We start from the raw sequence: 25,973 nt of genomic DNA on the forward strand, positions 1-25,973 counted from the left end.
GTGTCCTCAGTACCTTGCTCTACGGCAGCGAGGCCTGGACAACGTATGCCAGCCAAGAGCGACGTCTCAATTCATTCCATCTTCGCTGCCTTCGGAGAATACTTGGCATCAGGTGGCAGGACTATATCTCCAACACAGAAGTCCTTGAAGCGGCCAACATCCCCAGCTTATACACACTACTGAGTCAGCGGCGCTTGAGATGGCTTGGCCATGTGAGCCGCATGGAAGATGGCAGGATCCCCAAAGACACATTGTACAGCGAGCTCGCCACTGGTATCAGACCCACCGGCCGTCCATGTCTCCGTTATAAAGACGTCTGCAAACGCGACATGAAATCGTGTGACATTGATCACAAGTCGTGGGAGTCAGTTGCCAGCATTCGCCAGAGCTGGCGGGCAGCCATAAAGACAGGGCTAAATTGTGGCGAGTCGAAGAGACTTAGTAGTTGGCAGGAAAAAAGACAGAGGCGCAAGGGGAGAGCCAACTGTGCAACAGCCCCAACAAACAAATTTCTCTGCAGCACCTGTGGAAGAGCCTGTTACTCCAGAATTGGCCTTTATAGCCACTCCAGGCGCTGCTTCACAAACCACTGACCACCTCCAGGCGCGTATCCATTGTCTCTCGAGATAAGGAGGCCCAAAAGAAAGAAAAAAAGAATAAATTGTTGCTTCCTTTGAAATTTAGTGTTCTTGCGTCTGTCCTGATGGGTGCAAGATGAAAAGTTTCGACAGTATGTTTTTCAGCAATAGTCTGGTTCTGTACTACCAAGTCACTATTAATATAGGCTGTATTTGCTGACAACACAACCACTAGGTGGCACAATACTGGCACATGCACAAATGCAGTGTCTGCATTACTGTCTGCGATCTCAGGCAGCTGCCAGTAATAAAGATGCCGCTACTCAATTTGACACAAAACAAATTGAACCCAAACCCCCTCACCCCTCAATGGCCACGTTTGCCGCCCCCACCCCCCCCAAACAGTGCCCCGCGCCCTCCCTGCGATCACTGCCTCAATCACCATATCTCTTCCCTGATCCCTCCCGCGTTTGCTACCTCAATCGCCAATTCAATTTCGCGCTCACTCTGCAATTGCTGCTTCCGTCTTGCCGCTCCTAACTGCTCGCCGCTCCATCCCACCGTTCTCTGCCGCACCCGTTTGTTCGCCGTTCCCTCCTGCTGCTCGCTCCACGCCTTGCTGCCCGGAGAATTGGCAAGCAGTCAGTAGCGGGAGAGAATAGCGTGATGGAGTGGCAAGCAGTTGGGAGTGGCAGGATGGAGTGGTGAGCAGGAAGAGAACCAGTGAATGAGATGGCAATCACGTGAGGGAGTGGGGTACTGTAGGGGGTGGAATGGAGGCGGCGATCGCGGCCATTGAGGGGTGAGGCACCACTTGGACGTCGCTACGTGCTGACCTCGTCGCACGCACAAGCGGATTCATACTGGCAAGCTGACAAATGTTCAGATGCACTGATGACGTCGGCAATTGCTCTGCGCGTGCTCTGTGTTGTCGGCAGGCACTCTGATTAATACATCATTTGTGCCTTTATTGAAGTAGTGATGAAGCATTTATTAACATAATTTGTTTCAAAAAAATTTCATTTATTCTTCAAACTCATTTACTGAGATTCACGCTTGCTATGCAGGAATGTTGTTTAACTAGAGTATCTAGAGCAGAGCTGCTATGTCTAGTTAATTGTTTAATTTCCTAAATCAGGGTGGCATTGATACTCGTGTTCATGGCTTTGAAGTTTTGGGGCCAAAGCCAACCTTTTGGCCAGTGTTCAAGGAGCAGCTTTGCTGTCGGACTTACCTCTTCCACACAACAAAGGCACACACCTGGTGTCAAGAGATACAGGAGAACAGGCTGCAGTTGCTGCAGCTTTTTAACAAGTAAGTGACCCAGCAAGTGTGTTACCATTACATTCCACCACTGAATTCACACCAAACATGAGTGTTGGGATCCATGTGGATGTGGAATCTGAGCTAGACAGACAGCATCTGTGCTGAGGTGCCACACAAAATCTTAATTAATGCAGTTAAGGAGTTGCAGGTAATATATTAGCATAGATGGAGGTTTGGTTAACAAACAAGAAGCTGAAAGTAGGGATAAATGGGGCATTTTCAAGTTGGCAGGCTGTAACTAGTGGAGTACCACAAGGATCAGTGTTGAAGTCTCAGCTATTTACGATCTATATGAATGACTTGGATGAAGTGACCGAGAAAAATCTATCTGTTTGCTGATACAAAGCTAGGTGGGAATGTAAACTGTGAGGAGGACACAGAGGTTGCAAAGAGATATAGACAGGTTAAGTGAGTAGGCAACAAGATGGCAGATGAAGTATCATGTAGGGAAGTGTGAGGTTATTCACTTTGGTAGTAGAATAGAAAAATAGAATTTTTTTAAAAGGCATGAAACTTTTAAATGTTGATGTTCAGAGTCTTGGGTGCACTTGTACAAGGAGCACAGAAAGTTAGAATGCAGGTACAGCGAGAAATTAGGCAGGCAAATGGCATGTTGACCTTTGTTGCAAGAGGATTGGAGTACAAGAATGAAGAATCTTCATGACAGTTGTGTAGGACTTTGAGACCACACATGGAGTACTGTGCATAGTTTTGGTCTCCCTATCTAAGAAAGGATATACTTGCCTTGGAGGCGGTATAGTGAAATTTCACTAGGTTGGTTCCTGGGATGAGAGGGTTGTCCTATGATGAGGTGCTTTCGGAAATTGGGCCTATTTTCTCCGGAGTTCAGAAGAATGAGAGGTGATCTCTTTGAAACATACAAGATTTTTAAGAGGCTTGACAGGGTAGACACTGAGATTTGTTTTCCCTGTCTGGGGAATCTAAAACACAGGAGCACAGTCTCAGGATAAGGGGTCGATCATTTAAGACTGAGATGAGGAGAATTTACTTCGCTCAAAGGGTTGTGAATTTTGGAGGCTTCAAAGTTAAGTATGTTCAAGGTCGAAATAGATTTTTGTTCTCTTGGGGGATTGAGGATATGGAAAGCAGACAGAAGAGTGGACTTGAGTCAGATATATTGAATGGTGGAGCTGGTTCGAGGGGCTGAATGGTCTCCTATTTCTTATGTTCTTATGAGAGAATGACAAATGAGCATTTCGGGTGTGGACTGTTTTCAAAATGGGCTTTGATGAAGGCTCTTTCCCTGAAATGTTAATTTCTCTGTTCTCTGCACAGATGCTGTCTAACCTGCTGAGTGTTTCCAACTTCTTCAATTTTTGTTTTTTCCCAGCAGCTGTACTTTTATTCTTTTGGTGTATTTTGGAACTGTAGATGCTGTTATGTTGCAGTCTTCAGTTGACCTTTTGCCACTCCAATGGAAAAATTATATGAAGACCCCCATTTATTAAATAAAGTAATCTGATTTGTTTTTCTCTAACACATCAAAAATCATAAACTTTACTGAGGTAATTTTCCTCCACAAAGTAATCTATGGTAATATATTGAAGGGATTATTTTCACAGCATTACATACGTGACAATGAAACTGTAACATTTTCAAGATGGATTTTTAATAATTTGTACTATATTCTAAGGCAGCTGCCATTCTTTTATTTGTTTGTATTGGGAACTCAGTGACTTCTCATGCAAACCAGTAGCAACTTTTGAAAAAAATTGTAGCATTATTGAAGCTTGGAGGAATGTTCTGAATTAAACTGAATTTAATCTTTACATACAAAAAAGTTCTGGTATCATACACTAATTCTAATTGCAGAGGTAGTAGGTGAAGGAAGGATGAAAATGCTAAACTGAACTCTGGTTCACCTTAAACTAATGGCAACTCCCCTATATCGTACGGAGAGATATATTTGTGTACTTGCAGTATTTATTTATCTGCCCTGGGCAAGGTTCTAAGAACCAATAAAAAAATACTTGTGTATGGGGAGATGTCCTAGAACAACTTCCCAAATTCATTGGAGATTTTTACCTCTGCCTTCCTTTATAAAGTGTAACCCCTGACTCGCCTTGAGTAATGCCATACGATATCTGCCAGTAATGAATATAAGCATGTCCCTTTTAGTACTGAAGTGTAATCCTAAGAAGTGTAATTTGTGAAAATACCTTAAATAAATCAGAGATTTGTTTTTGTAATAAATAAATGAAAAATGAGTGGCTTCATTTCTTCACAGGTTAAACAGTGCTTTGCGACATGAACAGATGTTTGCCGATCGTTTCCTTCCAGATGCAGAGGCAGCTGAAGCATTGGGGCGGACTTGTTGGGAGGCCTTGATCAATCCCATTGTATTCAGTATCACAGCCTTGGGTATGTATCATCAAGCTAAGGTTATTGACCAAGAACTTCATAACACACGGACTTCAACAATGTGTTTTTTATTTTCCTTTGCTACCTTCATGCCACAGAGTTTCCCAGTACTGAGAAGGTGCCAACTGAAGATTAGCAGCAAAAGTAATTGTGAAGTTAGAAAAAATCTCTTTATGTATAGGGTGATTAGCAAGTGAAATTATCTGCCACAAATTGTTGATCAAGCAGAACCCATCCATTTGTTTAAAAGGGAATTATTCAGTTGCTTAAGTGGAATATTAGAGTGCGAGGAATGAGCTGAGCAGTGGGATTCATTTAGGCAGCTTGTGTGGGGGGAAACTGGCACAGATTCAATGGGCCAAATGGCCTGTTCCTGTGCTGTTGCATCCTATAATTCTGCAGTGTTTATCACTAATGGTGAGAACAATTTGTGATGAACTCAGTATGTCACACACCCTTGAAGTATCACATGCCATTGAAGAGCATTGGGTTTAGTGTTTTATTTTCCTCTGCCTATTGCGTATTCATGTCAATGCATGAAATGCACCTTGTGTTCTGAATGGCAAAGATTTAGCTGATCACTTGCCTCTTGATTGCTGTCTTGCATGTTTGTTTTGATGGCATAGTTGTAACACTCTTTGTCCTGATTCAGACAACACTAACCCTAGCCCGTTATCCTGGCTACTGAGTGAATACCTGGAGAATTCAGAGATGTCAAAGCGGGGAAAAGGCCAAGCTGCCATATTTAATTCCAGGGTTCGGCGCCTCTGTCACCTTCTGGTTCACGTAGATACTAACCGGATGGAAATGGAAGAGCTGAAACCAACCACTAAACCTGGCAAAGGTACTGGCTGTGAATAGAATCCATTGTGTATTATTTTTTCTTGAGCTTCAGTGGGCTTTTTAGAAAACTGGAGGGTGGTTTTAGAAAGAAAGAGGAAACTTGCATTGATATTTATCACCTTCCTCATGTCCCAAAGCACTTGATGTAAAATGAATTGTTTTGAAGTGTGGTCAGTGTCAACGTTCCTTAGTATATTACCCATCATAGTTCCAGCATTGCCTTTCCACTCTTTCAGTGGAGATTCAATGTGAAACTGACCAGGGTTTTTGTGCCAAAAATAATGCTATTATGAATGCCTTGTGGAGCTGAATTTGAATATTTATGCTTCGGACTCTAAACAGATTCACTGTCGGATATACCACAAATAAAGTTTGATTTTCCTTTCTACTGTAATAAAGCAGCTGGTAGTAATCTGCAAGAAATAATTTTATATGTTAATTAAGGATAATACAGTGCTGGAGAGAGAGGATGTCCTAGAAGGACCAAGGACAGAGTCTATTTGGTTAGAGTTAAGAAACAGTAGAGGTACCATTACACTACTGGGGGTATTCTATAGGCCACCACCTAGTGAGAAAGATATAGAGGAACAAATTTGCAAGGAAATTAGAGAGGTACAAAAACTATGGAGTAGTTGGGGGACTTTAAGTATTCTAATATAGACTGGGATAGTAAAGGGCAGAGAGGGGGAAGAGTTTCTAAAGTGTGTTCAGGAAAATATTCCCGCAGGTATGGGCTGCCCCCACTAAAACTACTTCCTCTGCTTTGCTCTCTGACCAACACCCACCTTGCCAGGGACTAGCCGATTGTCCCCGGTGAGGCCCGATCCCCACTTACCTGCTCTGAGGCCAGTGTCCATTGTGGCTCCTCTTGTTGCTTCTCTTCAGTCCCAGCAGTGGACACCACACCTGGCGGCGCAGCTGGGACTGAAGAGCTGCCAGCCCTCTGATTGGCCGGCAGCTCATGGAGGCGGGACATCCTGCCTCAGAAGCAGAAGCCCCATCCGAGGCCAGGTAAGGGCGTGGGCCATACAAAATAGCTTGGCTTCCAGGCTCGGCAGAGGCGAGCTTGCCTATGACTTTTCAGCCAGTTGGTGGGGCCTCAACATTAAATTCTGGCCAGAGTATGAGAAGAGACTGGCAACTGACATAATAGGGAATCTAAAAGTCTTCTAAAGTCATACTAAATAGTAAAAGTGTGGTAAAAGGAGGATTAGGGTTGATTAGGGACCTAAAAGGGAATTTTTTAAATTCTTTCACGGGATGTGGCGTCGCTGGTTAGACCAACATTTATTACCCATCCCTAATTGCCTTTGAGAAGGTGATGGTGAGCTGTCTTCTTGAACTGCTGCAGTCTATCTAGTGAGATTGTTACTGCCAAATGAGGAGCGGGTCTCGGGCTCCCCTCTTGTCCGACCGCAACAGGGTTTATTCCTTTCAAACAGGGATTGAGCTTACCACCTCAGTGAGTGTTTTACCTTTTTCCTTTACTGCTCACGCACGCATTCACATAAGAATCACACGCATACAAATAGATTACAGAGAGAAAAATAGACATGGTGGTTGGATTCAAGTCCAGAATAAATGGAACTTAAATACACAGTCTGTGAAGTGGATGACTTGATAGTCTGGCTGGAGTTGTCCCCTTGAAGTGCTCGCTGGTCAAAGTGCACTTTGCTTAGCCTGCATTGCTCAGGATTTTCTTGAAGGCAGAATTGTAGTTGGCTCTCTTCCCCTGGTCGCTGGCTGTAACAGTCAGTAGGCTTGGAGGGTCCCCAATTGCAGATGGTTTTCAAACTTGATGCTGTCAGGAGAGAGAAGGGGAAGCCTTCCCTGCTGTTGCCCATTCTGTTACTGCTTGTCTCTTTGTGTAACAACCCCTCCGGATGGATAGACAGTCACGTGGTTGCTTAAGGTTTTCTGGAACCTTCTAATAAAATTCATGGTACCATGCCCCAGAATGTCAATTTACACTTGGAGGGAGTTTGCTCTTTCTAAGTCAATATGTGAGGATTGCCTTGACTGTCATGCTAATGAAGACCTTTTAGGTAATCCAATCACTTCGAGCAACCCATTGTCCAGGCTGGGCTTCTTGTGAGACTTTTGTCTCCAGTTCAGTCTCCTGGTATTTGAGATGCAAATTGCAAATCTTGGCTGCTAGTTTTTTTTTAAAGTTAATTGCAAGATTTTTCTCCATTAAAAGTCTAATGTAAGTTCCCAACCAATGAAATTAATATTTCTCGTTTGGCATATAGGGTTTTCTTGACAGGGTGTACCCACAGTGCTATTGGGAAGGGAGTTTCAGGATTTTGACCCAGTGACAGTGAAGGAACAGCGATGTAGTTCCAAGTCAGGATGGTGTGTGGCTTGGAGGGGAACTTTCAGGTGGTGGTGTTCCCATGCATCTGCTGCCCTTGTCCTTCTAGGAGGTGGAGCTCGCAGGTTTGGAAGGTGCTGTCAAAGGAGTCTTGGTGAGTTGCTGCAGTGCATCTTGTAGATGGTACACACTGCTGACACTGTGCATTGGTGGTGAAGGGAGTAAATGTTGAAGGTGGTGCATGGGGTACCAAGCAAGTGAGCTGCTTTGTTCTGGATGGTGTCGAGCTTCTTGAGTGTTGTTGGAGCTGCACCCATCCAGGCAAGTGGAGATTATTCCATCACACTCCTGACTTGTGTCTTGTAGATGGTGGACAGGCTTTGGGGAGTCAGGAGGTGAGTTACTCACCGCAGAATTCCCAGCTTCTGACCGGCTCTTGTAGCCACAGTATTTATATGACTGGTCCAGTTCAGTTTCTGGTCAATGGTAACACCAAGGATTTTGATAGTGGGGGGATTCAGCAATGGTAATGCCATTGAATGTCAAGGGGAGATGGTTGGATTCTCTGTGGTTGGAGATGGTCATTGCCTGGGGAATGTGACTTGCAATTATCTTAAATTTGTGTCCTGTGGTTATCAACCGTCCTGCTTGTGGAAAAAGTTTCTCCTAATCTACTCTATCAAAACACTTTATAATTTTAAACACGTCTATTGAACACGTCTCCCTTTAACTTTCTATGTGTTAAGGAGAACAATTCGAATTGATCTAGTCTTTCCACATAAGTGGACTCAGTCATCCCTGGTGTTATTCAAGTAAATCTCCTGAGCAGCCTCTCCAATGCCTTGACGTTCTTTCTCAAGTATGGTGTCTAGAATTGGACACAATACTCCAGATGAGGCAAAACCAGTGATGTATAAGGTTTAGCACAACTTTAGCATAAGTGAGACTAATTTGATTACCACCCCAAAGAACTGGCATCGGCACAATGGGCCAAATGGCCTCCCTCAATACCCCACAGATCCGTGACTCCATGAACTTCTCCCTGCCTTTATTTTGTACTGTATGCCTCAACTGATAAAGCTTAGTATGCATTTTAGCTGCCTTAACAACTTGTCCAGTCACCTTCAAAAGTTTGTGTGCATGAATCCCCAGCAGTCTCAGTTCCTGAACCCTGGTTTTAAAATTGCACTGTTAAGTTTTTATTGTCTCACCTCATTGTTCATTCAAGTTCTTGTTTAAAAAAAAAGTTGTCAAAGTTGTATGTTGCCAAACTCTGCAGTTTTCCTTTAAGGTCCTGGAAGAATGCCTTCTATATACAGGCATTCATTACAAAAGCTGCAGGGTGGGAATGAAAAAGTCTAGAACAAAGAAAATTACAGCACAGGAACAGGCCCTTCGGCCCTCCAAGCCTGCGCCGATCCAGATCCTCTAGGATGGGGATATCTTCCCATTCTTAATCCAACATACGCATGGCTACACAAGTTAGAGGTTGGGCACTTCTTCAACCAGCAGTCACTTCTGTCAAAACTTTTAACATGATGCTGTTGGGCAGATTCCTGACAGACCGAGAGTCCAAACCAAATCCAAGCCCCAGGAAAATGATCCCCCTCCCATAATAGCAGGATTTTCAGGCAAATAAGCCAAAAGCACAATGCACTCAGTCTATAATTTGTTTTAATTTTTTCCTATTTTTCTTTGTTCACCCATTAAGTATATATTTATAGTTTCCAGTTTGCACAAAATGATAACTCACCCTTTCTATTTATAGATGCTGATGGACGCACTGTGCTTTTAATGCATTTTTTAGTTTCATTATTGTGCAGGGGATGCAGGAACAGAGGGACCTGGGTGTATATGTATTTAAGTCATTGAAGGTGGCAGGACAGGTTGAGAGTGCGGTTCATAAAGCACACAGTATCCGAGGCTTTATTAGAGGCATAGAGTACAAGAGCAAAAGGAGCTAATGTTGAACTAATGTAAGACACTACTTTGGCCTACTTCAACAGGGATTTGGATTGTTACCTGGAAAGGAAGAATGTACAGGATTACGGGGAGAAGGCGTGGGCCCTTAGGATGTTGATAGTGGGGGATTCAGCGATGGTAATGCCATTGAATGTCGAGGAGAGATGGTTAGATTCTCTCTTGTTGGAGATGGTCATTGCCTGGCACTTGTGTGGCGTGAATGTTACTTGCCACTTATCAGCCCAAGCCTGGATATTGTCCAGGTCTTGCTGCATTTCTACACGGACTGCTTCAGTATCTGAGGAGTCACGAATGGTGCTGAACATTGTGCAATCATCAGCCAACATCCCCACTTCTGACCTTATCATTGAAGGAAGGTCATTGATGAAGCAGCTGATTATAGTTGGGCCCAGGACACTACTCTGAGGAACTCCTGCAGTGATGTCCTGGAGCTCAGATGATTGACCTCCAACAACCACAACCATCATCCTTTGCGCTAGGTATGAGTCCAGCCAGCGGAGGGTTTTCCCCCCGATTCCCATTGACCTCAGTTTTGCTAGGGCTCCTTGATGCCGTACTCGGTCAAATGCTGCCTTGATGTCAAGGGCAGTCACTCTCACCTCACCTCTTGAGTTCAGCTCTTTTGTCCATGTTTGAACCAAGGCTGTAATGAGGTCAGGAGCTGAGTGGCCCTGGCGGAACCCAAACTGAGCATCACTGAGCAGGTTATTGCTAAGCAAGTGCTGCTTGATCGCATTGTTGACACCTTCCATCACTTTACTGATGATAGAGAGTAGACTGATGGGGCGATAATTGGTCGGGTTGGACTTGTCCTGCTTTTTGTGCACAGGACATACTTGGGCAATTTTCCACATTGCCGGGTAGATGCCAGTGTTGTAGCTGTACTGGAACAGCTTGGCTAGGGGCGCAGCAAGTTCTGGAGCACAGGTCTTCAGTACTATTGCCGGAATATTGTCAGGACCCATAGCCTTTGCAGTATCCAGTGCCTTCAGTCGTTTCTTGATATCACGTGGAGTGAATCGAATTGGCTGAAGTCTGGCATCTGTAATGCTAGGGACTTCAGGAGGGGGCTGAGATGGATCATCAACTCGGCACTTCTGGCTGAAGATTGTTGCAAATGCATCTGACTTATCTTTCGCACTGATGTGCTGGGCTCCCCCATCATTAAGGATGGGGATATTTGTGGAGCCACCTCCTCCAGTTAGTTAATAAAAGCAAAATACTGCGGATGCTGGAAATCTGAAACAAAAACAGGAAATGCTGGAATCACTCAGCAGGTCTGGCAGCATCTGTGGAAAGAGAAGCAGAGTTAACGTTTCGGGTCAGTGACCCTTCTGCCCCCCTCACTCACTCTAACCTGTCCCCCTCTGAACTTGAGGCACTCCGTTCTCTCAGGTCTAACCCCGACATGGTCATCAAACCTGCAGACAAGGGTGGTGCTGTTGTTGTATGGCGTACCGACCTCTACCTTGCAGAAGCTCAACGCCAACTCACAGACACCTCTTCCTACCTCCCTCTGGACCATGACCCCACCACTGAACATCAAGCCACCGTCCAAAGGACTGTCACTGACCCCATCTCCTCTGGAGATCTTCCCTCTACGGCTTCCAACCTCATAGTCCCACAACCCCGGACAGCCCGCTTCTACCTCCTTGCCAAAATCCACAAACGGGACTGTCCCGGCAGACCCATTGTGTCAGCCTGCTCCTGCCCCACTGAACTTATTTCTTCCTATCTAGACTCTATCTTTTCTCCGCTGGTCCAGTCTCTTCCCACCTACATCCGTGACTCTTCTGACGCCCTACGTCATTTTGACAATTTCCAGTTTCCTGGTCCCAACCGCCTCCTCTTCACTATGGACGTCCAATCGCTCTACACCTCCATCCCCCACCAGGATGGTTTGAGGGCTCTCCGCTTCTTCCTGGAACAGAGGCCCAACCAGTCCCCATCCACCACCACCCTCCTCCGCCTGGCTGAACTTGTTCTCACATTGAACAACTTCTCCTTCAACCCCACGCACTTCCTTCAAGTAAAAGGTGTCGCTATGGGTACCCGCATGGGTCCTAGTTATGCTTGTCTTTTTGTGGGATATGTCGAGCATTCTTTGTTCCAGTCCTACTCAGGCCCCCTCCCCCAACTCTTTTTCCGGTACATTGATGACTGTATTGGTGCCGTTTCCTGCTCCCGCCCCGAACTGGAAAACTTTATCAACTTTGCTTCCAATTTCCACCCTTCTCTCACCTTTACATGGTCCATCTCTGACACTTCCCTTCCCTTCCTCGACTTCTCTGTCTCCATCTCTGGGGATAGGTTGTCTACCAATATCCATTATAAGCCCACCGACTCCCACAGCTACTTCGACTACACTTCTTGACACCCTACCTCCTGTAAGGACTCCATTCCATTCTCCCAGTTTCTCCGTCTCCGACGCATCTGCTCTGATGATGCTACCTTCCATGATGGTGCTTCTGATAAGACCTCCTTTTTCCTCAACCGAGGATTTCCCCCCACTGTGGTTGACAGGGCCCTCAACCGTGTCCGACCCATTCCCCGCACCTCTACCCTCACCCCTTCCCCTCCCTCCCAGAACCGTGACAGGGTTCCCCTTGTCCTCACTTTTCATCCCACCAGCCTCCATATCCAAAGGATCATCCTCCGCCATTTTCACCACCTCCAGCGTGATGTCACTACCAGTCGCATCTTTCCCTCCCTTCCCCTGTCAGCATTCCGAAGGGATCGTTCCCTCCGTGACACCCTGGTCCACTCCTCCATTACCCCCACCACCTCGTCCCCGTCCCAGGGCACCTTCCCCTGCAATCGCAGGAGGTGTAATACCTGCCCATTTACCTCCTCTCTCCTCACTATCCCAGGCCCCAAACTGTCTTTTCAGGTGAAGCAGCGATTTACTTGTACTTCTTTCAATGTAGTATACTGTATTCGCTGCTCACAGTGTGGTCTCCTCTACATTGGGGAGACCAAGCGCAGACTGGGTGACCGCTTTGCGGAACATCTCCGCTCAGTCCGCAAGCAGGACCCTGAGCTTCCGGTTGCTTGCCATTTCAACACTCCCCCCTGCTCTCATGCTCACATCTCTGTCCTGGGATTGCTGCAGTGTTCCAGTGAACATCAACGCAAGCTCGAGGAACAGCATCTCATTTACCGATTAGGCACACTACAGCCTGCCGGACTGAACATTGAGTTCAATAATTTCAGAGCATGACAGCCCCTGATTTTACTTTCATTTTTAGTTATTTTTTCTTCCTTTTTTTTACATTCTTTTTTACATTTTTTACTATCTTTTTGCATTTATTTCATTTCATCTTAGTTTGTTCAGTTTGCTTCCCCACTGTTTTTTTCAGGATGTTTTTCTTCAGGTTTGCACTTCAATATTCAGTGTATTCACACCTAATCTGTACTAATGCTTTGTCTTTCAACACACCATTAACATATTGTTTGCCTTTGCTCCGTGACCTTTTGGTCAGCTATGTGGCCTAGTCCAATCTGCACCTTCTCCTTTGTTATCTCTTGCCCCACCCCCACCTCACTTGCTTATAATCTGTGACTTTTCTAATATTTGTCAGTTCCGAAGAAGGGTCACTGACCCGAAACGTTAACTCTGCTTCTATTTCCACAGATGCTGCCAGACCTGCTGAGTGATTCCAGCATTTCTTGTTTTTGTTTCCTCCAGTTAGTTGTTTAATTGTCCACCACCATTCACGACTGGATGTGGCAGGACTGCAGAGCTTAGATCTGATCCGTTGGTTATGGGATCGCTTAGCTTTGTCTATTACATGCTGCTTATGCAGTTTGACATGCAAGTAGTCCTGGGTTGTAGCTTCACCAGGTTGACACCTTATTTTGAGGTATGCCTGGTGCTGCCCCTGGCATGCCCTCCGACACTCTTCATTGAACCAGGGTTGGTCTCCTGGCTTGAGGGTAATGGTAAAGTGGGGGATATGCCGGGCCATGAGGTTACAGATTGTGGTTGAGTACAATTCTGCTGCTGCTGATGGCCCACAGCGCCTCATGGATGCCCAGTTTTGCATTGCTAGATCTGTTCGAAATTCATCCCATTTAGCACGGTGGTAGTGCCATACAACACAATGGAGGGTGTCCTCAATGTGAAGGCGGGACTTCGTCTCCACAAGGACTGTGCGGTGGTCACTCCGACCAATACTGTCATGGACAGAAGCATCTGCAGCAGGCAGATTGGTGAGGACAAGGTCCAGTATGTTTTTCCCTCTTATTGGTTCACCCACCACCTGCTGCAGACCCAGTCTAGCAGCTATGTCCTTTAGTACTCAGCCAGCTCGGTCAGTAGTGGTGCTACCGAGCCACTCTTGGTGATTGACATTGAAGTCCCCCACCCAGAGTACATCTTGCACCCTTGCCACCCTCAGTGCTTCCTCCAAGTGGTGTTCAACATGGAGGAGTACTGACTCATCAGCTGAGGGAGGGTGGTTGGTGGTAATCAGTAGGAGGTTATCTTGTCCATGTTTGACCTGATGCCATGAGACTTCATGGGGTCTGGAGTCGATGTTGAGGACTGCCAGGGCAACTCCCTCCCTACTGTAGACCACTGTCCCGCCATCTCTGCTGGGTCTGTCCTGCCGGTGGGACAGGACATACCCGGGGATGGTGTTGGCAGTGTCTGGGACATTCTCTGTCAGGTATGATTCCGTGAGTATGACTATGTCAGGCTATTGCTTGACTAGTCTGTGGGACAGCTCTCCCAACTTTGGCACAAGCCCCCAGATGTTAGTAAGGAGGACTTTGCCGCATCGATAGGGCTGGGTTTGCCGTTGTCGTTTCCGGTGCCTAGGTCGATGTCGGGTGGTCCGTCCGGTTTCATTCCTTTTTATTGACTTCATAGCGGTTAGGTACAACTGATTGGCTTGCTTGGCCATTTCAGAGGGCATGTAAGAGTTAACCACATTGCTGTGGGTCTGGAGTCACGTGTAGGCCAGAACAGGCAAGGACAGCAGATATCCTTCCCTAAAGGACATTAGTGAACCAGATGGGTTTTTAGAACAGTCGACAATGGTTTCATGGCCATCATTAGACTAGCTTTTAATTCCAGATTTATTAATTAAATTCAAATTCCACCTTCTGCTGATGTGGGATTCGAACCCATGTCTCCAGATCAATACCCTGGGTCTCTGGGTTACTAGTCCAGTGATAATACCACTACGCCACCGCCTCCCCATATCAAAGTGTAGGCCCTGTGAAGTAGGACTGAGACACTTGTTGGGGAAAAGTATAGGGAGCTGTGCTAAGGCTGCACTGGGATGCTGACATTCAGGGCAGTATATTCCCATGGGCCTCTGCACCCCTTCAAGGTCAGAAGCCTGTATTGTATGGGGAACAGTTACTGGGCTGTGATTTTCCCTGAATTGGCCAGTTAGTGGCCAGAAGGTAAGCTTGCCATCCATTTAAGGATGGTGCGCAGGCTCTTGAAGCTAGAGAGCCACGAGAAGGCCCTGCTGCCCTGAAGAAGCAGGAGCTGGCCTTTCCAGGTAAGTGAGAGAGGGTGCCATGAGATGAAGACCCCCTTTTTTAAAACTTTAAAATCAAAAAATGGCCTCAGCAGCTTGGCCACCAATGTGGAGGAGGAGCCCTCTACAGTGTGGCCTGCAGCTACAGCTGAAGCCAGGCAGGGAGAGCCTCTAAGGCTGTCTGAAGTGCTGGTCCCCTCTGGTCTGCCACCAGGATGCAGCCTCCAGGCTACACTGTTCCCCAATGCCTCCGGGGATCAGGAGGCCGACTGGAAAATTCCAGTTGGCCTTCCACAGTAGACCTTTATAGACCTTTAAGTGGCTCAATTGCTGCTTCCCCTTTCCCTGGTACATCCCGCCTCCAGGAAAATGGCCCTGGGGCGGGATGGAGCTGGGGAACTGGCATGCTGCCCATCGGGGTGAATTTCTGCACCTGTCTAACTCTGTGTTCACCCTCATCAGGGCCTAAAAGATTCAGTCCAAGGTGTCTAAATTTGGAGGCGTTCCATTCCTCAGCACTAATGTCCTGCATCTTGATCACAGTTAGCCGAGTGGCCTGTTCCTGTGTTGTAGGCTCTATGGAATTCTCCTGTGGGGCGAGGGGTGGAAACAATTTTAACAAGCAGTCAGATGTGCAGTTTGAGTACTCAGTGTTGATTAAGTCGCCTGCACTGAGTTTTCTATTTCAAACAAGCTTCTGGAGGCAGGGAGAAGGAATGCAAAATATGGCGTCTTAGCTGTCTTTTGGCAGAGCATGCAGCTCTCCTTAAACAGGAGCAGCGCAATGAAGAGAAGATAGAATGAGGAAGGATATGCTCTCTGGTTTGAATCTTGAATTGGAGAATGACTTGGGCCTTTATAATGCACTATAATGATGCTGTGCTGAGTCTGAGTGTCTATAATTCCTGTGATTTCTCTTTAGTTATTAGTAATTATTACAACAATTGTTTAACTAGCTTGTAAGTTCATTACGCAGCATGCTGCTACTTCTTGGGTTAATTAGTTCTGATAAACCCTTTTCCACTCCAAAGTACCGTTGATTGAACTTTGAGCAGGGCACAAACTTTCTTTGCTTTCCCTGATGTTGATTGTGTTGTTAAGCTACAGACATTCTGATTTCAGGATGGGGTAACCTATAAGGCTACGGGCCACGAGTTGGAAGGTGGAATTAGGCTGGATGGCTACCTGTTGGCCGGCGTAGGCACAATAAGCTGAATGGCCTCTTTCCATGCTGTAAATTTCTATGATTCTATGTGGTGGATGGTCTTCTAGCTTTTAGAGTTCCACAAATATTGCTTCTTACAGTTTACTAAGTATACTCGAGTGACCTGGTGGGGAAAGCCTGGCTGAGATCAAACGTTCTGTGTAGTAAGGGGTTCGAATGGATTAGTGTGGGATGGGAAAGGTCTTGTTTCCTTGAACTTCTGTAGAGTGAGTCTCTTAGAAAAAGGATTACAGTTGCAAAGGGATTTGAAAATGAGTAGAAAATCAGCTGGAGTAGACAGAGTCGTGTAAATGTATGTGTGTGTGTTTTGCAGATGGCAAAAACAAATCAAAAGACAGCAGCAGCAGCTCTGGGACTGTGAAAGGGCAGATGGTGAGCAAGCCCAGCAGCATCTCTGGGATAGCACAGTGCTGGCATGGAGTAGTACAACAACAGGTAAGGCTGATGTACTCCATGAGCTCAAATAGTGCTCATGTCAGGGCAGAAAAGTGGCTCTCTAATCAAGGAACTGTAAACGTGGGCATTGGAAAACTGGTATTGAATAAAGAGGGCAGAATAAGGAAGGGAGGGACTTAGTGACGTGAGCTGCAGTCCGATTTCACCAGCATTCTCCCAGCAATTCATGGAATACAAACTCTGTCACAATTGGGTTCTAACTGCCAGAAGTTTGCTTATCTGTAGTAAAGGTACTTGTGGACCACTAAACCTGGGCTTGATTTCAGTCTGTTGCTGTGACAGTGAAAGTATGAGTATGCTGGGACTGATGTTGTAACATCATGGGAGAAAGACTTTCATTGATAGAACACTTTCCATATCTTGCAGGTACTTCTCATTGCCCTTCATATCCTTTGAATTACTCTGAAGTGCCATTTGCATGCAGCAGATCTCTCAAAAAGTAATGAGGCAATGTCCACAGTTACTTTTTGGCAGAGTTAGTTGAAGAAGGATTGTTGTCAAGAATGCAATGCTCTTTGAACAAATGCCCTACAATTGTTATCATCACCTGAAGCCCTGGAGCAGATACTTGGTTTCATGTCTAATTTGAAGAGGGGTAATTCTGGCAATCCCGCACTGCATTGTTAGCCTATCATGGGGCTTAAACCCATGACCACCTGACTCAGGTGACTTTGCTACACACTGAACTGGGCTGATGTGATATGCTCACAGGAAGGACAATGAAGCTTTTACTCCACCTTAACATAGAACATGGGAGATGTGTATGCAAACAGTTTTGTCACTCGAGTACCATCCCACCCCACCAGATGAGGGGAAGAATACCCATCAGTTAATCATTGGTGAATTGAAAAGTAAAACATGAAATGCTGGTGAAATTCACCACCTCATAATCAATAACCTGTGGAATGGAGCAGTGCTTTAATTCATTTTGTAATATTGGGAGATTGGTGAAACTGTTAATATTTGAGTTCTCAGTTGCTGAAAGGTTATGTAGTTGTATTTTAATTGAACCCACACCTCGAATGTGTGCCTTAAACACTATCAGCCTCTCAAGGCAGAGTTATGGCACTGCAGTATTAAAATTCACTATAAAGTAACATAAAATGGGTCATATTATTTTCATTGTTTGTTTCTGACTGTGTTTCATCCCGTTAGGTAAAACGATTCCTGGATGGAGCGTGGAATTCTCCTGATTTTGTTGAACGCTACAGAGACATGTACCTGAAGTTGAAGAATGCCATGGAGGAGCTGTTTGGGCAGCAGACGGCCTTTGTATTAGCACTGCGCAAGGGCTTCTCAGCCGCACTCCTCCAGCTATCCCACCTCACTGCCATGCACGTAAGCGACCTTCTCACACTTTCATAGTTCACCATTGAGCAATTACAGCTACAGCTTGCTCTTCTCACATTGCCACAAGCTGCATGATATCCAGGTTCTGGGTATAAGCAGAAATACAACTACAGAGATGAGGAGAAATCTTTTTCTCAAAGGGTCGGTCATGAGTCTTTGGAACTCTCTTGCTCAAAAGACAGTGGAAGCTGAGTCTTTGAATATTTTTAAGGCAGAGGTAGATAGATTCTTGATCAGCAAAGGGGTGAAAGGTTATCGGGGGAGGCGGGAATGTGGTGTTGAGGTTCAGTCAGATCAGCCATGATCTTGTTGAATGACGGAGCAGGTTTGAGGGGCCGAGTGGCCTACTCCTGCTCCTAATTTGTACATTCCTAATTCATATGCTCGTATGTTTGTAACTTAAGAGCAGGAGTAGGCCATTCAGCCCCTCGAGCCTGCTCTGCCATTCATTAAGATCATGGCTGATCTGATCTTGGCCTCAACTCTACTTTTCTGCCTGCCTGCCATAACCCTTGACTCCCTTGTAGATCAAAAATCTGTCTAACTCAGCCTGGAAGATATTCAACCACTCAACTTCCACTGCTCGCTGGGGTAGAGAATTCCAAAAATTCATGACCCTCAAGAAATCTCTCCTTGTCTCCATCTTAAATGGGCGATCCCTTATTCTGAAACTATGCACCCCTAGTTCTAGATTCACCACAAGAAGCAACCTTTCAGCATCTACCCTGTCAAGCCCACTCAGAATCTGAGATCACCTCTCATTCTTCAAGCTCTATTGAGTAAAGGCCCAATGTGCTCAACCTTGCCTCATAAGACAACCCCTTCATGCCAGGAATTAGCCCAGTGAACCTTCTTTGAACTGCCTCCAGTGCAAGGATATCCCTCCTAAGGAGACCAAAACTGTACGTAATACTCTAGGTGTGGTCTCACCAATACCCTGTACAGTTGTAGCAAGACGTCTCTACTTTTATGTTCCCACTCCCTTGCAATAAAGGCCAACATTCCATTTGCCTAACCTAATTTCTTGCTGTACGTGCGTGTGAACTTTGTGCTTCATGTATGAGAACACCCAGATCCCTCTGTACTCCACATTCTGTAGTCTCTCTCCATTTAAATGTTTAGCTTTTCTATTCTTCCTACTAAAGTGGACAACCTCACATTTTCCTACATTATACTCCTGCTAAATTTTTGTCCACTCATTTAACCTATATTATCCCTTTGCAAACTCTTTGTGTGTCCTTACAACTTGCTTTCCCACCTATCTTCTATCATTCACAAATTTCGCTACCAGACATTCGGTTCCTTCATCCAAGTCATTAATATAGATTGTAAGTAGTTAGGCCTCAGCACTGATCCCTGTTGCATCCCAGTAGTTACAGTTTTCCAACCTGAAAATGACTCATTTATTCTGACTCTCTGTTTCCTGTTAGTTAGCCAATCCTCTATCAATGCTAATATATTGCCCCCACTGCCATGAGCTCTTATTTTGTGCAGTAACTTTTAATGTGGCACCTTATTGAATGCCTTTTAGAAATCCAAAAACACTACATCTACTGGTTCCCATTTGTCCACCGTGCTTGTTACATCCTGAACGAACTTGAAATGTGTCAAACACAATTTCCCATTCATAAACCCATGTTAACTCTGCTTGATTGTATTATGATTTTCTAAATGTCCTGCTACTACTTCCTTATAATGGATTCCAGCATTTTTCCAAGGACAGATGTTAAGCTAATTGGCCTGTAGTTTCCTGCTTTCTGTGTCTGTCCTTTCTTGAATATAGGAGCGTTACATTTGCAGTTTTCCAATCCTCTGGGACCTTTCCAGAATCTAGAGTATTTTGGAAGCTTACAACCAACGTGTCCACGATCTCTGCAGCCACTTTTTTTAAGACCCTAGGATGTAGGCCATCAGGCCCAGGAGACTTGTCAGCCTTTACTTCCAATAGTTTTCTGAGTAATTTTTCTCGAGTGGTAATTGTGTTAAGTTCCTCCCTCCCTTTTGCCCCTTGATTTCCTTCTAATATTGGGATGCTTTTTGTGTCTTCCACCATGAAGACAGATGCGCAATATTTGTTCAAAGTCTCAGTTTCCTTTTTTCCCATGATTAATTCCCTAGTCTCAACCTCGAAGGGGCAACATTTATTTTTGCTACTGTACGCCTGTTTGTATACTTGTAGGGTAGGCAGTGGCGTAGTGGTATTATCACTGGACTAGTAACCCAGAGACCCAGGGTATCTCTCTGGGGACATGGGTTCGAATCCCACCACAGCAGAAGGTGGAATTTGAATTTAATAAATCTGGAATTAAAAAGCTAGTCTAATGATGGCCAGGAAACCATTGTCAATTGTTGTCAAAACCCATCTGGTTCACTAATGTCCTTTAGGGAAGGATATCTGCTGTCCTTACCTGGTCTGGCCTACATGTGACTCCAGACCCACAGCAATGTGATTGACTCTTACATGCCCTCTGAAATGGCCTAGCAAGCCACTCAGTTGTATCTAACTGCTAGAAAGTCAATAAAAAGGAATGAAACCGGACGGACCACCAGACATCGACCTAGGCACCGGAAACGATAACGGCAAACCCAGCCCTATCGACCCTGCAAAGTCCTCCTTACTAACATCTGGGGGCTTGTGCCAAATTGGGAGAGCTGTCCCACAGACTAGCCAAGCAACAGCCTGACATAGTCATACTCACGGAATCATACCTTACAGACAATGTCCCAGACACTGCCAACACCATCCCCGGGTATGTCCTGTCCCACCGGCAGGACAGACCCACCAGAGGTGGCGAGACAGTGGTATATAGTAGGGAGGGAGTTGCCCTGGCAGTCCTCAAGATCGACTCCGGACCCCATGAAGTCTCATGGCATCAGGTCAAATATGGGCAAGGTAACCTCCTACTGATTACCACCTACCGCCCTTCCTCAGCTGATGACTCAGTACTCCACCATGTTGAACACCACTTGGAGGAATCACTGAGGGGTGGCAAGGGCACAAAATGTACTCTGGGTGGGGGACTTCAACGTCCATCACCAAGAGTGGCTCGGCAGCACCACTACTGACTGAACTGGCCGAGTCCTAAAGGACATAGCTGCTAGACTGGGTCTGCGGCAGGTGGTGGGGGAACCAATAAGAGGGAAAAACATACTTGACCTTGTCCTCACCAATCTGCCTGCTGCAGATGCTTCTGTCCATGACTGTATTGGTAGGAGTGACCACCGCACAGTCCTTGTGGAGACGAAGTCCCGCCTTCACATTGAGGATACCGTCCGTTGTGTTGTGTGGCACTATCACTGTGCTAAATGGGATAGGTTTCGAACAGATCTAGCTATGCAAAGCTGATCATCCGTGAGGCGCTGTGGGCCATCAGCAGCAGCAGAATTGTACTCAACCACAATCTGTAACCTCATGGCCCGGCATATCCCCCACTCTACCATTACTATCAAGCTGGGAGACCAAGCCTGGTTCAGTGAAGAGTGCAGGAGGGCATGCCAGGAGCAGCACCAGGCATACCTCAAAATGAGGTGTCAACCTGGTGGAGCTACAACACAGGACAGTCTGCAAGCCAAACTGCGTAAGCAGCATGCGATAGACAGAGCTAAGCAATCCCATAAGCAACGGATCAGATCGAAGCTCTGCAGTCCTGCCACATCCAGTCGTGAATGGTGGTGGACAAGTAAGCAACTAACTGGAGGAGGTGGTTCCACAAATATCCCAATCCTCAATAAAAGCAAAATACTGCAGATGCTAGAAATCTGAAATAAAAGCAAGAAATGCTGGAACCACTCAGCAGGTCGGGCAGCATCTGTGGAAAGAGAAGCTGAGTTAACGTTTCGGGACAGTGACCCTTCATCGGAACTGATTTCTTGTTTCTTGTTTTTATTATCCCCATCCTCAATGATGGGGGAAGCCCAGCACATCAGTGCGAAAGATAAGGCTGAAGCATTTGCAACAATCTTCAGCCAGAAGTGCCGAGTTGATGATCCATCTCGGCCTCCTCCTGAAGTCCCCAGCATCACAGATGCCAGACTTCAGCCAATTCGATTCACTCCGCGTGATATCAAGAAACGACTGAAGGCACTGGATACTGCAAAAGCCACGGGCCCTGACAATATTCTGGCAATAGTACTGAAGATCTGTGCTCCAGAACTTGCTGCGCCCCTAGCCAAGCTGTTCCAGTACAGCTACAACACTGGCATCTACCCTGCAATGTGGAAAATTGCCCAGGTATGTCCTGTACACAAAAAGCAGGACCAGTCCAATCCGGTCAATTACCACCCCATCAGCCTACTCTCAATCATCAGTGAAGTGATGGAAGGTGTCATCAACAGTGCCATCAAGCGGCACTTGCTTCGCAATAACCTGCTCAGTGACGCTCAGTTTTGGTTCCGCCAGGGCCACTCAGCTCCTGACCTCATTACAGCCTTGGTTCAAACATGGACAAAAGAGCTGAACTCGAGGTGAGGTGAGAGTGACTGCCCTTGACATCAAGGCAGCATTTGACAGAGTATGGCATCAAGGAGCCCTAGCAAAACTGAGGTCAATGGGAATCGGGGGGGGAAAGCCCTCCGCTGGCTGGAGTCATACCTACCGCAAAGGAAGATGGTTGTGGTTGTTGGAGGTCAATCATCTGAGCTCCAGGACATCACTGCAGGAGTTCCTCAGAGTAGTGTCCTAGGCCCAACCATCTTCAGCTGCTTCATCAATGACCTTCCTTCAATCATAAGGTCAGAAGTGGGGATGTTCACTGATGATTGCACAATGTTCAGCACCATTCGTGACTCCTCAGATACTGAAGCAGTCCCTGTAGAAATGCAACAAGACCTGGACAATATCCAGGCTTGGGCTGATAAGTGGCAAGTAACATTCGCGCCACACAAGTGCCCGGCAATGACCATCTCCAACAAGAGAGAATCTAACCATCGCCCTTGACATTCAATGGCATTACCATCGCTGAATCCCCCACCATCAACATTCTAGGGGCTACCATTGACCAGAAACTGAACTGGAGTAGCCATCTAGATACCGTGGCTACAAGAGCAGGTCAGAGGCTAGGAATCCTGCGGTGAGTAACTCACCTCCTGACTCCCCAAAGCCTGTCCACCACCTACAAAGCACAAGTCAGGAGTGTGATGGAATACTCTCCACTTGCCTGGATGGGTGCAGCTCCAACAACACTCAAGAAGCTCGACAACATCCAGGACAAAGCAGCGCACTTGATTGGCACCCCATCTACAAACATTCACTCCCTCCACCACTGACACACAGTGGCAGCAGTGTGTACCATCTACAGGATGCACTGCAGCAATGCACCAAGGCTCCTTAGACAGCAGCTTCCAAACCCGCGACTTCTACCAACTAGAAGGACAAGGGCAGCAAATACATGGGAACACCACCACCTGCAAGTTCCCCTCCAAGTCCCACATCATCCTGACTTGGAACTATATCGCCGTTCCTTCACTGTCACTGGGTCAAAATCCTGGAACTCCCTTCCTAACAGCACTGTGGGTATACCTTCCCCAAATGGACTGCAGCGGTTCAAGAAGGCAGCTCACCACCACCTTCTCAAGGGCAATTAGAGATTGGCAATAAATGCTGGCCTGGCCAGTGACGCCCACATCCCATGAATGAATAAAAAAAAAAGAAGCTATTACAGTCTGTTTTTAGTATTTCTTGCTAGTTTACTCTCATAATCTATTTTCTCCCTTTGTTTTAGTCATCCTTTGCTGGTTTCTAAAATTTTCCTATCTTCTGGCCTACCACTAATCTTTGCAGTGTTATAAACCTTTTCTTTCATTTTGATACTACCCTTAACTTCATTTGTGAGCCACGGATAGTGCATCCTTCTCGTAGAGTCTTTCTCAATGGAATATATCTTTGTTGAGAGTTATGAAATATCTCCTTAAATGTCTGCCACTGTTTATACACTGTCTTACATTTTAATCTATTTTCCCAATCCACTTTAGCCAACTCTGTCTTGCCTTTATTTAACTTACTGGTTTCAGACTCAAATTTCTCTCCCTCAAGCTGAATGTGTAATTTTATCATGTTCTGATCACATTTCTCTAGAGGATCCTTTACTTTAAGAGCATTAATCCTGTCGGATTCCACATTACCAGTTCGAAAATAGCCTGTTCCCTGGTTGGTTCTACAATGCATTGTTCGAAGAAACTGTCCCAATTAAACTCTGAGCTCACCCTCAAGGCTGCCTTTGCAAAATTTGAAACGGCAGCTTAAGTATCCTGAAGAGGTGTTAAATGTTCTCTCAATCTGCCTTGCCAAGCTGCCATTAGCCTGATGTGTGTGAGTGGAAGGAGCTGCCCCTCTGTTATCTACTTTGTGCTGTACCAGTGCAAAGGTACTGCACCTCCTGGTGATAACTTTAGAATTGAGTCCTCATGAAACAGGCAATGGAATTACATGTTAATAGTTCAATCGGTATATTTTTGTAATATTTGCTCTCTTATTCTATTCCTGTTAGTACTGATTTATGTCTCCATTATTTTCCACATTTCTGAGCAGAATTGCTGGACTGCTAAATGGGCGGGTAGTTTTTTTAAAACCACTGTGAGCTTGTTTTCACTTAGAAATAGATTTAGAATGGCTAAATAAAAGGTTTTACATCTTATTTCATAATGTACATTTATAAAACACCTTTCACAGAAAAACACCCAAAGGTGCTTTAGAGGTTGAATTAAAGAGAGAAATATTAGGAGGGATGGCTAAAAGTTTGGTTGAAGAGATGAGTTTTAAGGAGGTTCTTAGAGAATTGAAGAGAATGAGCGCTTTCGGGAGGGAATTCCTGAGCATGGGGCCTGGATAGCAGAAGATGTGGCTGCCAATGGTGGTGCGAAGCGTGTGGGTCATGCACAAGAAGCCAGAGTCAGAAGAACACAGAGTTCTGGGGTGGAATTATAGGGCTCAGGAAGATTATAGAAATATGGGAAGGTGAGGCCTTGAAGAGATCTAGACGTGAGCATTGGAGGCATTGTTGGACTGAGCACCAAGGTAGGGGAGCAAGTGCAGATAATAGTTGTATAGTGTAGGAGACATGCAGCAGATTTTTTTGATCAGCCCAGGTTTATGGAAGGAAGGAGGCCAGCCAGGAGAATATTGAATCGTCAAATCAGTAGGTAACAAACAACAATTTGTATTTATATAGCATCTTTGTCATAAAATGTCCCAAGGTGCTTCACAGGGGCGTTAGTAGGCAAAATTAGATACTGAGCCACATAAGGTGATACTGGGGCAGATGGCTAAAAGCTTGGTGAAAGGTATGTTTTAAGGAACATCTTAAAGGAAGAAAGAGAGGGAGAAGTTTATGGAGGGAATTCCAGAGCTTAGGGTCTAGGCAGCTGAAGGCATGGCCACCAATGTTGGAGCAATTAAAATTGGGGATGCTCAAGTGGCCAAAATTAGATAAGCGCAGATATCTCTGAGGGTTGTGGAGCTGAAGAGATTACAGAGATAAGAAGGGGGGAGGCCATGGAGGGATCTGAAAACAAGGATGAGAATTTTAAAGTCAAAGATTTGCTTGTAGGTCAGCAAGCACAAGGGTGATAGGTGAACAGGGCTTGGTTCAAGTAAGGACATGGGCAGCAGAGTTTTGTATGACCTCAAGTTTATAGACGGTAGAATTTGCGAGACAGGCCTGGAGTGCATTGGAATAGTCATGTCTAGAGGTAACAGAAGCATGAGCGAGAGTCTTAGTAGCAGTTGGACTGAGGCAGGAGTGAAGTCAGACAATCTACAGAGGTGGAAATAGGCAGTGTTAGTGATGGCGAGGATATGTGATCTCAGGATCAGACGTGACACCAAGGTTGCAAAAAGTTTAGTTTAGTCTTGGGCAGGGAAAGAGAGATGAAGTCGGTAGCTAGGAAATGTAGTTTGGAGCGAGGTTCGAAGAAAGTGGCTTCGGTCTTCCCAATATTTAGTTGGAGGAAATTTCTGGTCATCCAGTTCTGGATGTCGAATAAGCAGTCTGATAATTTAGCAACAGTGGAGGGATCGAGAGAGG

At 45.7% G+C, this 25,973-nt stretch overlaps 1 protein-coding gene across 4 annotated transcripts in view; it reads left to right on the top strand.

The window, feature by feature from the left end:
- Positions 1-25,973, top strand: part of LOC137366082 (cullin-9) — a 413,970-nt gene that overhangs the window by 266,663 nt on the left and 121,334 nt on the right. For all 4 annotated transcript variants that reach the window (XM_068028163.1, XM_068028162.1, XM_068028164.1 and 1 more), the window contains exons 18-22: positions 1,717-1,892; positions 4,153-4,286; positions 4,939-5,130; positions 16,460-16,581; positions 17,758-17,940. In XM_068028163.1, coding sequence (XP_067884264.1) covers positions 1,717-1,892; positions 4,153-4,286; positions 4,939-5,130; positions 16,460-16,581; positions 17,758-17,940 — 807 coding nt within the window. The remainder of the gene's footprint in view (positions 1-1,716; positions 1,893-4,152; positions 4,287-4,938; positions 5,131-16,459; positions 16,582-17,757; positions 17,941-25,973) is intronic.

The sequence above is a fragment of the Heterodontus francisci genome, chromosome 3, assembly GCF_036365525.1.
Source record: "Heterodontus francisci isolate sHetFra1 chromosome 3, sHetFra1.hap1, whole genome shotgun sequence".
Classification (NCBI taxonomy): domain Eukaryota; kingdom Metazoa; phylum Chordata; class Chondrichthyes; order Heterodontiformes; family Heterodontidae; genus Heterodontus; species Heterodontus francisci.